This window comes from Propithecus coquereli, unplaced genomic scaffold (genome assembly GCF_000956105.1).
Source record: "Propithecus coquereli isolate 6110/MARCELLA unplaced genomic scaffold, Pcoq_1.0 Scaffold621, whole genome shotgun sequence".
Lineage (NCBI taxonomy): Eukaryota > Metazoa > Chordata > Mammalia > Primates > Indriidae > Propithecus > Propithecus coquereli.
In genome coordinates this window covers 730,688-746,956 of record NW_012152186.1, presented here as the reverse complement: position 1 = coordinate 746,956, position 16,269 = coordinate 730,688, and the positions used below count along the sequence as shown (strand labels likewise).

Genomic DNA, 16,269 nt, shown 5'->3' with positions numbered 1-16,269 from the left:
TTCCGCGAGGATCTGGGGGCTGGGGGGGACCACCAGACACCCCTTCCTGGTGAGCCCCCGAGGGTCCCTGCCCGCTGGGACCTCAGACAGAGCTATCCCAAAACATCCCGCAGGGTGGCCAGGCCTCCTTCCCCACTCCCGGGAAGCTCACTCAGGCCACAGCGACTGGCCACACTGAGGAAGGTGGGTCCCCCATAACCCCCTCGGGGCAGAGGGCTGAACCCAGGAGGCCGCTTTTCACGCCAGGGCAGAGAGAACTGTTTTTCGTCAGGTACCCAGACAGCGCCACCACCGTTACCCAACCTCCAAGCTCCAGGGAGCTGCAGGGGCCGTGGCCGAGGGTGGCCCGCTACCTCTTCCCCGACCTGCAGGACCAGCTGCCCTCCAAGCCACTCAGCCCCCACAGGGCGGGAGCACGAGAAGCCTCTTCCATATCACTGCTCTGCCGCCCGGCGCCAGCTAGCCACCAAGGGCCAGGTGGCCCGGGGCAGGGCCAGGATATCAGCCATGGGGTCAGGGGACCCCAATCTGCAGGGCAGGGCCTCGGGGAGAGGCTGGGCCGGCACAGGGCCAGAGGCTGAGCCTGCAGAGCAAGGAACATGGCAGCAGGAAGGTGGATGGGCAGGCGGGAGGCAGGTGGCCGCCTCTGTCCCCCCATCCGGTTCCTCCCCCTGAAGACCCCTGTAGTCCCTGGTGGTCTCCTAGGACCCAAAGAGCCCCCTACCACCACCTGTCAGGCCAACCCTCACCCCCTGCCAGATAGAGTGCCCCCCGCCCCTCGGGCTAAGGGCTCCAGACATGGGCCCACCCAGCCGACCTGCCCCCAACCCTAGCTATGAGTGAGCAAGGCTCTGAGGGTGTGGGCGTGACCAGGCAAGGTCCCCTGGATGGGGGCCACGAGGGGCCTTCCTCAGACAAGTGGCCGGGCAGGTGCCCCAAGTGGGCGTGGGCAAAATGGCGCAGCGATGCTCAGCCTTGCCGGGAACACACAGGCCCTGGGCACACCCCCGTCTGGCCTCAGGGGACTCGCTCAGTCACTCCAGCCTGTTGGTGAGGATCACGGCCGAACCGAGGACCGTGGGGCGGACCCAGTAAGACAGTCCGCAGAAGAGCCTGGGACGAGGTGTGGCCACTCGTCCAGCCAGGGCTGGGCCTGGACCCTGGGGTGGGTGGAGGCCCCACCACGTGACAACCCTCCCCACAAGCCCCCGTAAGGCCTTGGCCAACCCTGCTCCCCGCGAGCACTTGGGGCTTGGGGTGGAGTCAGCAGGCCTTGGGGTCAGTGCTGGGGGCAGCCCTCTCTAGCAGGACCCCCTCCCAACCTGCCCCCTGGACCCGGCCCCTCTAGACTCTGGGGGCTGCCCGGCCTCACTGCCCCTCACCACAGCTGGGTGCAGCTGTCGGAGCCACTGCGTCCCGCTGAGCTGGCCCAGCTGGTGGCCGAGGGGCCCTTCGAGACCCATCCTGAGCTGGACGGGACTCTGGGCGAGCCAGGCCGCCCTAGCTCCGTCCCGCAGCACCTCTCCCTGCGGTGGCAGCACCTGCTGGTCCCGCCACCCTGCCGGTCTGCCAGGCTGCCCCTTCCTGGGCCCCTCGGGCTCAGCAGACAGCGTCGCCGAGGACGTGGCTGCAGGCATCAGGAGAGCAGGGCTCTCGGCGGGGATAGGGCTGCGTGTGGCTCGGTCGTCCACCAACAAAGCTGTCCCTGGCATGCGCCAATACACGCTCTCTCTGCCCTTGGGTGCGCACACACGTGTGCACATGGCTGCCGGCTCTGTGCCCGGCACACACAGAATGGCCACGGGCCCCGCTGAACCCGCCCCCACATGGGGGCTGTTTGTGCCCAGCGTCCATGCATGGGGATGCACGGAGGGACACAGAGCACATATGTGTCCGTGCTCCCAGGTGCATAGACCACGTGGACTGACAGGCACACGTACACGCACCTGCACACACACGGACGCGCCACGCTAACCGGCGGGGTGCAGACACCGCAGGGCTGGGCCCCGTGCGGAGGGGTGTGTGCTGGGCAGCCGCCAGCTGTGAGCTCAGCCTCCGCTCCCCTGGGCTGGGAGCAGGTGCCCGCCGTGCCCAGGGCCCCCAGGGGCTGACACCAGTGTCACCTGGCACAGCCCAGGCCCCTCCCCTACAGGAGGCTGGAGGGCGTCTCATGCCGCCTGCCGGGCCGAGCGTGGCTGTGAGCAGGGACCCTGGTGCGCCGCTTGGCTCCGCCCCTGCACCCTGGGTGCTCAGCGGCGCTGGCAGACGTGCTCGAGGCTGGGATCGCCGGTGTCTGGAGCGCCTGGTCCACACCTCCCCACACCCCCAGCCTGGGTGGCACCTGCCCCTTCCACAGACCGTGTTCCTGCTCAGGTGAGGAGGCAGGGGTGGGGGCCACCACCCCTGGGCTTTGATTCTGGGCCCTGGGCAGCCTCTCCGTCCTCCCCTGGGTCACAGGGAGTCCGGAGGCCCAGAGGTGCCCAGGAGGAGGCGGCGGCACGGGGCGGTCCTGCCGCCTTGGCCAGGCCCTGTCTTCCCCAGACCCGAATCCTGGGCCCCCACAGCTTTGGTCCTCAGTGCCACCGAGGCTGGCCGGGGCTGTCACCTGGGGCCAGGTCTCGGTGACAGAGCTGCCCCGCTGTCTGGGTGTAGGGATGAGACGGGGGCTGCCCCGGGCAGGCTGAGGAGCCCACCAGGCCTCTCCCCCCAGGCGGCCCCAGGGCATAGGCTGTTTATGCAGCGATGTGTTCACTGGAGACGCGGCAGCCCGGTGTCCCCTGAGTCCTGACCCGCGATAAGAAAGCCCCGGTATTTGGCCCGGCCCCTCCCTGCCCATCCCCTTTGTTCCAAAGTGTTGTTTGTGGGGTTGTTTCTCTCCCCAAAGGTGGGGGAGACGCACACAGCTCCAGCCCGAGGCCCGCCCACGAGACCTGGACGGCCAGCCTGTGTCACCCCCGACCCGCCCACTCGTCCTGGCCCCGTTGCCCGTGGCCCCAGCGCCTTCCTGCCCCAGACGTCTCAGCCAAGACGACCAGCGCACCCCGCCGCACAGACATGGGCCCCAGAGTGGGTGAGACAACACCTCCACGGGGAAGGGGTGCCCCGGGCCCTCGCGGGGGCTCCCCGGGTGGCTGGGAGAGCGGATGGGAAGACCATCTGCATCGGTCACTGCGGACGTGGGGGGTGTTCCGGGCTCCGGCCACCTGCCCACAAGAGCCCGCACACAGGGCCTGGCCCAGCAAGGACAGGAGGAGGCAGGTACCGCCCCGAACGCAGGGCAGCCAGGTGCCGACAGGGCACAGGGAGCCCAGCCCTCGCCGCGGGCCGAGGTCTGGACCGGCACAAGGCGGGGACAGGGCAAGAGTGTGGCCTGAGGGCAAAGGCAGGGGTGAGGTGCACGGAGCCCTCCAGGGGCTCAGAGGCAGGGCAGGGAGGGGCCCGGGGACACCCACTTCCCAGTGCCTCCCCGGGAAGGGGATGCCGGCCCAGCAGCCCAGGAGGCCATGGGCAGAGCTTCGTGGGCCATGGCAGACCTCTGCCCGGGCTGACGCCCCCTCTGTGGGGCCCTCTTGATGCTGGAGGAGAGATTTCTCTAAATGGTCTGCCTGGGGCCAGCGACAGAAGGGGGCTCCCCTGGACCTGAACTCCCACCTCCTTCTAAGGCAGGAACAGGGCCAGGCCCCCCAGATCTTGCTGACAGGCCTGGCCGTGACCCCACTGCAGAGGCTGAGCAAGCGGAGCCCTGCCAGGCAGCCCCGAGCCCCACTCTTCTGCTTCAGGGGCCTCAGGGCTCAGACTGAGCACGCAGAGCCACGGGGTCTGGCCAGAGAGGGAGGGAGTTTGCACACGAGCACACGCCCTTGCGGGCGTGCACAGACAATGGCAGACACACGTGCACACTCTGGTGGGTGTGTGTACACACCGCCAGACGTGTGTGTGCACACCGTCGTCATATCCATGTGTGCTCTGTCACATGTGTGCATGGCACCATGCACACGCACAGCCTCACGCATGTGCACACACCATCAGACACACACACCGCACCCAGGCCTGGGCTCGTGCACACAGGGACCAGTGCCCTGTGGCCGTCTCTGTTCCAGGTGCCCTGGCAGGCCGTGGCCTCGCCCTCCTGTCCCTCACTGCCCACTGCTCCCGGCCCCGGGCTGAGGGCTTGGCCCAGGGAGGGCTGGACGCCGGCGGGGCCGACCCGAGGGCCAGGTGAGTGCCGGGCCCCCTGCAGCTCCAAGTCTGCACATGGAGTGTTTTCTGCAGCCGATTCTCGGAGGGCAGAGGGAGGAGGAAGAGGAGGGTCCGGGAGCAGCCGTTGGAGGTCCCCGGGGAGGAACCATCTCCAGGGTCTGCCCATGAGGGCACAGGAGCGGCCGTGCAGGGCTACTGTCCCCGGGCTCCCACTTTGGGGACCTGGCCCTGTCTCCAAGGTCACTCAGCAGCCAGACGCCGAGATGACCAGAATGTCCTGTGTCCAGCTGCAGAGTTACGTGGCCGGGACCACGTCCCCAGGCCATTGCCAAGGTTGCAGCTGGGCCGGGCAGGCGAGAGGCCTCGACCTGGGCCTGGCACAGCGGCTGGGGCTGGGGCCCCCCGAACCCCTAAGCCCCGCTCAGGCTCCAGCCACTCCCGCCTCGAGGCTTGGCCACCGGCTTGGGGACTGTTGTTCCCTCTCATGTCTGGGGGCTCAGGCCTCCCCTGGGGCATGGTGGCTGCTGATAGGCCGCTCAGTCCATCAATCAGGTGATCGATCAGGCAGGGCCAGGTCCTGAGGGGCACCTGAGACCCCTTTGGGTGGGATCTCGCTGGAGTCCCAGGCACGTCCCAGCCACCACTCCCGTTCCCACGCCCTCCGTGTGGGGGGCCACTGAGTCTGACCCGGGGCCTGCCTGCCGCGGGCTGTGCCCCTCCTCCGCCGCGGGCTGTGCCCCTCCTCCCGGCTGCCCCGAGCCCCCCTCTGCGCAGCGCCGACAGCTCCCTGCTGCAAGACTTCTGGTGCTGGCCGGCCAGCCAGCTGCCCCGGGACCGGCTCTCAGCCCTGGTCAGGAAGATGGCCGCGCTGCAGGTCCTGCTCGAAGCCTGGCAGGTGAGCAGCCGCGGCGGGGAGGGCGGGTTTGCGCACACGCGAGGGCCTCCCTGGCGGCGGACAGGCAGGCGAAGGCTGACCGGGACCCCGGGCCGGGCCGTTTGGGGTGCGGGTGTGCAGCTCCCCCGAGCACGAGGGTTGTCTCAAAGCCAGCCCAAAACCACCTAATGTGTCTCTCTGGTGAGCCCCGCCGTGACAGGCAGGCTGGGTGTCCCCCCTCCAGGTGGTTTCTGTGCGTCCCCGCCGCGTCTGTTGGGTGCCTGCGCTCCCCCGGCGCCCTCTAAGCCAGGGTCGGCTTGGTCCTGGCGCCCAGGCGGTGCCAGGTGTCCCCAGGCCCCAGGAACGCTCCAAGGGCCGATTCCTAAGTCACAGCTGCTCCCGCTGGCCACTCACCGGTCACTGCTTTCCACCACGTGGGGCAGCTTTTCAGACTCGGAGCATCTCCTCAGCACAGACCTGCCAGAGCCGTCCTGGGAAAGTCACATTTTCTGGGGCGTTCGCCCGGCTGCTCGAGTGGGAGACTTTGGAAGACACTGGAAAATACAAGGGAGAAAGTAAAATCCAACTGCCCAATTTTCCAAGGTTTTCCTTTTTGTTGGGTGTTTAGGGGGGTCCCAATGTCCCTCTGTTATCAGTGTCCCAGGAATAATTTTACACAAACACTGGAATTTCTTAGGACGCCTTGCGGGGAATCAGGGTCACAGGGTCTAACCCCACGAAGGCTCTCGATCCGCTCACACGCTGCTGTTTTCCGGAACAGTAAGACTGAATTCACCCCCCAGGGAGACAGGGCCTCCCGCCAGCCACCCTCCCCTGGCTTCAGTACAATCGTGCGAAAATCTTGGCTGGTCGAGCAGGGAAATGTCATCTTTGATACGTGCATTTTCGAGCCGCAGGTAGCTGTTCTTTAGTTGCTTTCTAGAAGGTTCTACCAGTTTTTGGTTGTCCAGGAATGCGGGAGGGGCTGACTTGGCTTGAACTGACAACCCCCCTCAGCGATTCCCCCACCCGGTGCTTCTCCACTCTGCTCTCTCCCGCCGCGCGCGAATTTCTATGAGGGCGTCTTGTTCTCATAGCACGTTTAGGAATGCACGCTCCCTCGCAGGCTGACTTCTTAGCAGTTAATAGACAATTGTTTAGAGCAATCTTAGGTTTACAGAAAATTGAACAAATAGTACAGAGAGTTCCCATGTACCGCTACACACACACACATGCACGTGATGCACACGCGCACACACGCATGTACACACACCTACACATGCACGCACACGCACACACGTACACGCACACGGAGTCTCCCATTAGTAACATCTTGCACAGTGTGGTACATCTGTCATGATTAAGAAGAATATTTCCACATCACTACTAACTAAAGCCCGTGGTTTAATGAGGGTCCACTCTGCGCTGCGCGTTTTATGGGTTTTGCATATTGACAGGTAACCGCTGTTACAGGATCTCCATGCGCCACCTGTTCATCCCCCACCCCGTCCCCGGCAGCCACTGACATTCACCTGCCTCCACAGCGCTGCCTTTGCCAAATGCTGGGTACTGGAGCCGCCGGCGCGTGGCCCGTGCGACTGGCTGCTCCCCCAGCGCCGGGCGCTGAGGTTCCTCCACGTCTTTTCGTGGCTTCACAGCTCATTTTTGTTCACCGCTGAGCGACAGGTGCTCCGTCGTGTGGCTGTACCAGTTTGTCCGTTCACCTGGCGAGGGCCGTGTTCATTGCCTCCAGTCTGGGCAATTGCACGTAAACATTTGCGTGTAGGTTTTGGTGTGGACGTAATTTGCAACGCACGCGGGTAAACGTCCAGGAGCGTGACTGCTGGACACCTGGCCAGACGGTCGTTGGCGCTGCGGGAACTGCCAGGCTGCCCTCGGAAGCGGCCGCACCGTTGTTCATTCCCACCAGCTCCACGTCCGGGCCAGCACCGGGTGTCGGCGGAGTTTGGGTTTTTGATTCTGATAGATATGCAGTGGTGTCTCATTGTTGTTCTAGTTGGCAACTCCCTGCTGCGTGTGCAGTTCAACATCTTTCGTGTCATTGCCGTCTGCTTATCTTATTTGGTGAGAAGTCTGTTCAGGTAGTTTGCCCGTTTTTATCGGGTGCTTTGTTTTCTTGTCGCTGAATTTTAAGGGTTCTTTGAAGACTTTGTGGCCAAGTCCGTTATCAGGTATGTGTTTTGTAAATACTTCCTCTCAGACCCTGGCTTGTCTTTTCATTCTTTTACCGGTGTCTTCTGCCGAGCAGACGTTCCAAACTTTAATAAAGTCCAAGGAGTTCAATCAATCATCGGTGCTTTCTTTCCCAGGCCTTACTTTTGGTGTCGTACCTGAAAACGCACCGCCAAATCCGAGGTCGCCTACACTTTCCCGTCTGTCGTCTCCTAGACGTTTTGTAGTTTTGCGTTTTCTGTTTACATCAGTGTGAGCCATTCTGGTTAATTTTTGTTAAAGGCGTAAGATCTGTTTCTAGATTCGTTTTTATATGGACGTCCAGTTGTTCCGACACCATTTGTTGAAAGACTCGTTGAGTTTCCCGTGGTCCTTTGCCGGGATCGGGTGTCGTCTGTAGGGCTGTGTCTCTCCATCTTACTCCACTGATCCACTTGTTCTCCCAACACTGCCGCACGGTCTTGGTTACTGTGGCCTCGTGGCACATCCTGAAGCCAGGGAGGGTCAGTTCTCTGCTTTCAGTGTTGCCGTGGCCATTCTGGGTCTTTTGCCTTTGTGTACAGACTTCGGAATCGGGCTGGTGACATGCACAAAACAACCTGCTGGGCCTCCGGTGTGGGCCGTGTTGAATCTATGGCTCTGACAGCTTAACGAGGCTGAGTCTCCCTGTTCATGAACGTGGGATAGCTCTCCATTTACTTAGATCTTTGATTTCCTTCATCTGAGTGTTCCACTTTTCCGTGTATAGATCTTATACATATTTTGGTAGATGAATTCCTAAATATTTCATGATTTTTGGTGTTAATATAAATGGTATTGTGTTTTTTGTCTCAAATTCCAGTTGTGGTTGCTGGTATACAGGAAAGCAATCGACTTTTGTGTATTAACTTTGTATAGTGCAGCTTTGCCGTATTTGTTTATTAGTTTCAGATGTTTCTTTGCTTTTTCGTTGTTGATTCTTTGGGATTTTTCCGATAGACAATCACGTCTTGCATGAACAAAGACAGTTTTATTTTTTCTTACCCAGTCTGTGTGCCATAAACCCTTTTCTTGTCTTACTGCGTTAGTCAGGGCTCTAGTCTGATGTTTTCCTGCCCATGAAATGGTATAATATTATTTGAAAGTGGACTTAGATTAGTTGTAAATGTTTACTGTAAACTCTAGGGCAACCACTAAATTTTTTTTAAAAGAAGCATAATTGATATGCTAAGAGAGGCAAGGAAATGGAATCATATGTAATGCTCAGTTGAAACCAGAGAATGCAGAAAGAGCGAAAGGCAACAACAGGGACAAATAGCCCAGTGTGGTGGCACCTGGGGTCCCAGCCACTCGGGAGGCCGAGGCGGGAGGATCACTGGAGCCCAGGAGTTTGAGGCTGCCGTGAGCTGTGACTGTGCCACCGCACTCCAGCTGGGGTGACAGAGCGAGACCCTATCTCTTAAAAAAATAAAAAAGAAATAAAGAACAATGGCAACAAAGAGAAAACAGTAAAAGAAATATGAGAGCTATTAAGCCAACTATATCAAAATAATCACTTTGAATGTCAGTGGTCTACATGCACCAATTAAGACAGAGATTGTCAGAGTAGATTAAAAAAAACAGATTCAACTATGTATTGTCTATAAGATAACTATTTTAAATATAAAGACATATAGATTAAATGGATGAGCCAGGCACGGTGGCTCAGGCCCATAATCCCAGCTACTGAGGAGGCTGAGGCAGGAGGATCGCTTGAGCCCAGGAGTTGGAGGCTGCAGTGAGCTATGATGACGCCACTGCTCTCCAGCCAGGGCAACAGAGCAAAGCCCTTTATCAAAAAAAAAAAAAAAGAAGAAAGGCTGGGTGCGGTGGCTCATGCCTGTAATCCTAGCACTCTGGGAGGCTGAGGCGGGCGGATTGTTTGCACTTAGGAGTTCGAGACCAGCCTGAGCAAGAGCGAGACCCCGTCTCTACTAAAAAAAAAATAGAAAGAAATTATCTGGACAACTAAAAATATATACATGCCTGTAGTCCCAGCTACTTGGGAGGCTGAGGCAGGAGGATCGCTTGAGCCCAGGAGTTTGAGGTTGCTGTGAGCTAGGCTGACGCCACGGCACTCACTCTAGCCAGGGCAATAGAGTGAGACTCTGTCTCAAAAAAAAAAAAAGAAGAAAAGAAAAAAGTAAATAGAGAAAATATGCCACGTGAGCACTAATTAAAAGAAAGGGGAATAGCTACATGGAGTTCAGACAGAGCTGGCCTCAGAGCAAGGGAAGCTGCCAGGACGAAGAGGGCACGACTACCGATGCTCTCCAGGATCACACGGCAGCTGCTAACACGCATGCACCCAGCGACAGAGCACCAGGATAGGCGAGGCGAAAACTGGTCGCGCTGCAAGGGGAAATAGACGAACCATGATCACAGGGGGAGACGTCGACGCCCCATCAGAGTGGACACGTCCAGCAGGCAGAGAGTCAGCAAGGGCAGAGCTGGACTCGACAGCCCCGTCCATCAGCAGGTCATAGTCGACTCCGCAGAACACGCGTCCTCCTCAGACTCACGGGCAGCGCTCACCGAGGTAGACCACGCTCTGGGCCATAAGACACGTTAACGCATTTCAAAAATGTAAATCGAACAATGTCTGCTCTCAGACTACAATGGAACCAAACTATGAATTAATAACAGATAGCTGGAAAATCCCAACATACTGGGAGACTAACCCATACAAGTTTAAATAACAGGAGTCAAAGAAGAAGTCCCAAGAAAATTTGTAAAATGTTCGAACTAAATGAAAATGAAAATACAACTTATCAAGATCTGTGGGGTATGGAGAAGGCAGAGGAGGAAACTTTTTTTTTTTTTGAGACAGGGTCTCACGCTCTCACCCAGGCTGGAGTGCAGTGGCGTCATCATAGCTCATACCAGCCTCGAACTCCTGGGTTCGAGTGATCCTCCTGCCTCAGCCTCCCGAGTAGCTGGGACGATAGTCATGGACCACGATGCCCGGCTAATTTTTATATTTTTTATAGAGATGGAGTCTCGCTGTTGCTCAGGCTGGTTTCAAACTGCTGACCTCAAGTGACCCTCCTGCCTCAGCTTCCCAAAGTGCTGGGATTACGGGCGTGAGCCGCCGCGCCCGGCCCAGAGGAAATCTATAGCACTGAATGCACACATTAGAAAAGAAGAAAGATTAAAAATCAATCACAGAAGCTTCCATGTCAGGAAACAAGGAAGATGAGCAGTGCGAGCCCCAGCTGAGCAGAAGAAAAGAAACAGTGAAAGCTAGAGCAGAATCAATGAAACTGAAAACGGAAATCAATCGAGAGAGTCAACGAAACCAAACGCTGCTTCTTTGAAATGATCAGTCAAGCCCTGGCCAGGCTAACCGAGGGGGAAGAGGAGAGGAAACGCAAATTAGCGATATCAGAAATGAAAGGGGGCCGTCCCTACAGACCCCATGGACGATAAAAGGACAAGAAAGACACATCCATGCACACGAGTGTGACAGCCTCGCTGAAATGACCCGGTTCCCTGAAGGACAGACTCTATCGCACCCACCTCCGCAGGCCTCTGGCTGTTGCAGAGACGACAGCAAAAGTTAAGCTGCCAAAGCTGCCTCTCGTTCCCAGTTTCCGGGGTTATCTTCTTCCACTCTTTTACCATCAACCTTTGCCGGCTTTATGTTTTAGTGTCTCTCGTAAACAGCAGAGCGCAGAAATACTTTAATCTGAAAACCTCTGTCTTTTTATTGCAAAGTTAGTCCGCTTACATCTATTACGATTATTGCTTCCTCAGGCCCCGATTTCCTCCTTCGGACTTGCATTTCCCCCAGCCCTGCAGGGTTTTCACCCTGTCTGGGTGGGCTGAGGACCCGTGTGGTGGTCGTGTGTCTGCTCCTCACCCTGTGTCTTCACTCACACACACGCGGTTGTTAACGCACACCTCTGTGTCCTCATCCGTGTGAGCAACTGCTAACAACGCAGTGGTAACGGTCATATTAACAGTTTGTATATGTGCTTCAGATGTTGCTTTTTGCTTTTTGACTTTTTTTTTAGAGATGGGGGCTTGCTGTGTTGCCCAGGCTGGTCTCGAACTCCTGGCCTCAAGTGATCCTCTAGCCTCATTTTTGCCTTTTTATTGATAATCAAATGTGTTTAACATCCTATTCAAACTTACTAATGTTCTACGTGTTTGTGCATCAGGGTTTTTCTTCCCCCTGCGCCCAGCATGAAGGATGCCTCACCCTCCAGGAGGGTGGCAGCCCACTCTCCACTCCCTGGTGGTTCCTTTGGGGGCCACGCGGGGGACAGTCCCAGTGCCCCCACCCTGGGTGGGCCTCCCCTCAGGGACCAGGTTCTGGCAGGGGCTGCCCAGAGACCTAAGGACAGTCCTCGTCTGCCTCGAGGCCCCTCCCATACGCGGCTCACTTCACAGGTGCCCGATTGACAAAGTTTGGCAAAGGACCCTCCAATGAATTGGCTAAAAATCCTTGAAATGACCCCAAAGGCCTACTAGACACGACTAGGCCGGGGGTGGCTGTGAAACAAGGCCGCCTCCTTCCGTGGGCTGCAGAGGGACAAGCGGAACCTCAGCAGCTGTCCAGGGGCTGGGACGGAGCCAGGCCTGGGTGGAGGGACAGGTGGGTGGGCAAGGCCAGGGGCGCCACCCACGGGTCTAACTCGGGAAGCTCCCCAGGGACAGTGCTGGCGGGGGCAGCCCCCAGCCCACCCTGGGCCTCATGGGGCCTGAGGAAGACAGGAAACTGCCTCCGCCGGCCCAGCATCCAGGGTCGCTCTAACCCTAACCCCTATCCCCTAACCCCAACCCCAATCCTAACCCTAACCTCAACCCTTTGCAAGTGAGGAGGCTGTGGCCGCGTCCCAGCCAGACTGGCCGTGGCTGGGGAGTGGAGAGGCCTCTGGGACTGGGTTGGCCACAGAGAGGCCTGTCCTGAGGTGGAGGTTGGGGCGGGAGGAGGGGCAGGTGCGTGTGGGGAGGGGGCCCTGCAGGGGGCCTGGCCGAGGGGAGGGTGACCGGCAGAGAGGAGAGCTGCAGGCGGCGCCCTGCCACGCTCTGCCACGGTGAGTTCAAGGCAACAAGGGCGTGACCTGCCACCCTCCTGCCCAGCTCAGCTGCCTGGCCAACCTGGCAGCGCAGCGCGGCCTTCAGGAGGACTTCCCGCTCCACCCGCCGGACCTGCTGCTCTTCTACAAGTGAGCGCTGCTGCCCCCGCCCCGCCAGGGGCCGCCCAGAGACCACGGGCAGGGCTGGTGGGAGGCCCAGCCCCGCCCCCACCCCGACGGCCTCCCCCCACCTGCAGCCTGTCCCAGGTGAGGGAAGCCGACTGCCGCGCCTTCACCGGCCGCGCCGCCCAGGGGCGCCTGGAGCTGCTGGCCAACCTGCCTGACCAGAGAGTGGCCCTGCGACGCGCCGCCCTGGCCTGCCTGGTGGGCGCCCCGGGCGGCGGGAGGAGCCGGGCGGGTCGGCCTCCCGCCGAGCACTAACCGCCGCCCCTGCAGGGGGGGCCCCACCCGCGGCTCACAGCCCCTGACCTGCTGCTCCTCGGGGCGCTGGTGTGTGACATGGACCCGTCCAGCATCGTCGCCGCGGACCCGCCCGTGCTGCAGAACCTGTGGCGCTGCCCCGGGCTGACGGCCGCCCAGGGGGCCGCCCTGAACGCGCTGCTGGCCGGTGGGAGGACCCAGCTCGGGTGGGTGGGGCCGCAGGGCCGGGGTGGGAGGGGCCGGTGGGCCTGGGGTTTGGGCCCAGCTGACTTCTGACCTCAGCCCCCAGGCTCACTCTGGCCCCATAGCCCAGGGGCACAGGGCTGCAAGGGGCTGCCTCCACCACGGGGTGTGGCCCTGCTTGGCGAGGGCGTGGTGTCCCCCGGGCAGGCCTGATCAGTTGGCCGCAGCCAGCGCCAGCCAGGGGCTGGGAGCGTCTGAGCACCTGCTGGGCGCGCAGGGAGGGGCCGGCGGCGTCCAGGGCCCCACACAGCGGCCCCTTTCTGTGCACCAGGCCCCCCGCCTCCTGGACCCTGGAGGGGCTGCAGGCCCTGGGGCCCCTGGCTACCTACATCAGCCCCCGCCTGTGGGTGCAGGTACAGGAGGTAGGACGGGCCCCAGGGTCTGCCTCAGTGGGCCCCACAAGGTCCCCACCGCAGGGTTTCTGTCCATGGGTTGGGAGGAGGGACCAGGCAGCTGGAGGGACGGCCACGCCTGCTCTGCCAGGCCACGGGCCTGGACTTCTTCCGCAGCGTGGTGGCTGCATGCCGTGCGGGACGGCTCAGCCGCCAGGATGCCGGGCGCTTCGTCACCAGCTTTCTGGAGTCCCAGGTCAACGCCGTGCCCTCAAGGCCCAAGCGGGGCGCAGGTCAGTGTGGCCTGGGGGCGCTGCACCTCCCAGGGCTTGGTGGGCAAGAGAGCAGTGGTTTGGGCCAGGTTCTCGATTAGAGGTCGAGCTTGGGGAGCAGGTCAAGATCAAGGTCGGAAGTGGAGAAGGGGTCAAAGGTGGGGCCCCAGGACAGCCGCGGTGGTCGGCTCAAGCCGCGGCTGACCTTCTGGCCGTCCCGGCGCCCACAGGGAGGTCCTGTGTCCACGGCAACATCACGGCAGCCACGCTGCGGGACGACCTCTTCCTGGTGCGCTACGACTGCGCCCAGCTCCGGCTCTGCCTGGGCAGCCGCGTGCTGGCGACCGGCCTGGACGCCCTGCTGCAGCACCCCCTGCCCACCGAGTGCCAGCGCGTCGTCAAGGCCAAGCTCGCACAGGTGGGCGGCGGGTGCCGGGGAGGAGGCTGGCCGGCTGGGGTGCCTCGCTGACTCCGCCCGCCTGCCCCAGCTCTACCCGCGGGGCCTCCCCGAGGACCAGCTGCGGCTCATCCCCTCGCTGGTCTACCTCTACTCGCGTGCCGAGATCGGCCAGTGGAACATCACGTCCAGGGACACGCTCGTGGCCCTGCTGGCCTCGGGCGTGGCCCTGGACAACCAGACGGAGGTGAGGGCGGCAGGGGGGCATGTGGCCCTGTGCCCTGGCCCCAAGTCCCAGCCCCGCTGACCCGCGCCCTGCCCCCAGGCCGTCCTGCAGAAGTTCCTGGACCACAACGGGACGGTCACCGGCGCCCTGCTGGTGGCCATCGGGGGCTCCCGCCTCTGCTGGATGAGTCCGCAGCAGATCCAAACCATCCGGCCCTTGGAGTTCCGGTGAGACCTCTCGGCAACCCGCCCACGCCGCGGCCTCGGGGGCAGCTCACTGCTCAGCCAAGGAGAATCACAGGGGAAACCGAGGCGCGGGAGGGCTGTCCCTTCGGAGGGGCCTTAGTGTCCTGGGGCTGCCCAGCGAATCCACAGGGAGGGTGACATAAAACAGGGGAGGTGCGTTCTCATGCCGTGGGGGCCCCAAGTCCACATCGAGGTGCCGGCAGGGCCACGCGCCCCCAAATCCTGCAGGGAGGCCCCTGCCCACCCTGTCCCGCTGCTGGTGTCGCCAACAAGCTTTGGCGCTGCCTGGCTTGCGGACGCATCCGATCTGTCTCCGCCCCACACGGCCCCCTCTCCCCGTGTGCGTGTCCACGTGTCTCGCTCTCTTAAGGATGCGTTGCTGGGTTTAGGGCCACCTGACCCCGTCTGACCTCATCTGGCAATTTGGTCCCCTCTGAGGTCTGGGCAGATGTGAATTTCGGGGGACACTGTTCAGCCCTGTGCGCAGGGCAGGAGGGAAGCTGTGGCTGGGGAGGGGGCCGCGCCCAGCCGCCCGAAGGGCGAGGGGCTCCACTCTGCTCACCAGCCGCACCCCCAGGCTGGCCGGAGCCCTGGACGTCTCGTCCTGCCCCCAGAGCCGGAAGGACGTGCTCTATGCCAAGGCCCGGGAGGCCTTCAGCAACAGCAGGACCATGGCCTCCTACTACCGCTTCATGCGCCCCTACCTGGGTGAGACCCTGCCCTGTGCGCCCCACCCTCCCCGGGGGCCCTGCCCGCCCCCACTCACCGCTGCCCCCAGGCGGCGCCCCCGTGGAGGAGCTGCGGCACCTGGCCCAGGCGAACGTCTCCATGGACATCGACACCTTCACCAACCTGAACCCCCGCGTGCTGCAGGTGGGCCCGGGCTGCCCCGGTGGGGGAGGCAGAGCCGGCCAGCCTGGGGAGCCCCTAGGTCACAGGTCGGGCACTCCCAAGTCAGAGGACTGCAGAGCACCTGGCCCACGTCACACTCTAGGCTGGCCCTGGCCTCCGGCCCGCGCATCCGCATGGCCTCGGGTCGAGCAGGTCTCCCCTGGGGGACAGCCCCGCGGAGCTGTCCCTCCCCTCACGGCCCCTCACGGCCCGCAGAGCCTGAGCGTCGGCAACGTGACCACGCTGCTGGGGCAGAACGCGGGGGACCTGTGGAAGGCCCGCAGCCACCCCACCGTCAGCTCCTGGCTCCGTGGCCTCAACAGCTCGGCCCTGGGCTCGCTCGGCCTGGACCCCGACCTTGCCAGCCCCGCCCTGCCGCCCCACGCGACCGGGGCGTCCCCCAGCACCACCCCCCCAGCGCCCCACCTAGTCCCCACCTGGGGCCTGCCTGGGAAGGACGCCGAGGCTCCCACCTCGGGTACGGTCCCCTCCCTCCCCAACCAGGCCCCGCGCCGGGCTCTGCGGACCCAGCCATCCCCAGCTCCTTTCTCCCACCTGTTCCCAGGCGCTGTCCCGTCTGCCAGCAGCCTCCATTGGCCGCCTGGCGTCCCGCCTGGGCGACGGGCTCCACCCTTCATTGCCGAGGAATTAATTAGGGACAGGATTGGCTGAGCAGCCAGGGGAGGGGGAGGTTTGTGATCCCTGCTGGGGCCAGAAGAGCAGCCTGGGGGTCTGGGCTGGCCTGCCCCACCTCACCAGCCCAGAGCCTCCCGGAAGTGGCTCTGGCGGACTGACGTGTCCCCTCCGTGTCCCCCGCAGGCAGCCCACATGCCCCCCTGGGGTGTCTGCCGCTGGCCATGGCCCTGCCCTCCGGCCTCCTGTGGCTGCTGCATCGCGGCACCCGGGCCTGACC

At 61.9% G+C, this 16,269-nt stretch overlaps 1 protein-coding gene across 1 annotated transcript; it reads left to right on the top strand.

The window, feature by feature from the left end:
* The first annotated feature begins 835 nt into the window (after positions 1–835).
* Positions 836–16,267, top strand: LOC105822574 (mesothelin-like protein). The gene is made up of 18 exons (XM_012659575.1): positions 836–930; positions 1,349–1,485; positions 1,574–1,741; positions 3,014–3,070; positions 4,101–4,218; positions 4,975–5,095; positions 12,374–12,459; positions 12,567–12,693; positions 12,766–12,956; positions 13,265–13,355; positions 13,477–13,618; positions 13,828–14,015; positions 14,086–14,241; positions 14,320–14,447; positions 15,043–15,173; positions 15,244–15,338; positions 15,573–15,834; positions 16,176–16,267. Exons 1-18 carry the CDS (start codon positions 836–838, stop codon positions 16,265–16,267), a joined length of 2,385 nt encoding a protein of 794 aa, XP_012515029.1.
* The last annotated feature ends 2 nt before the right edge of the window (positions 16,268–16,269 follow it).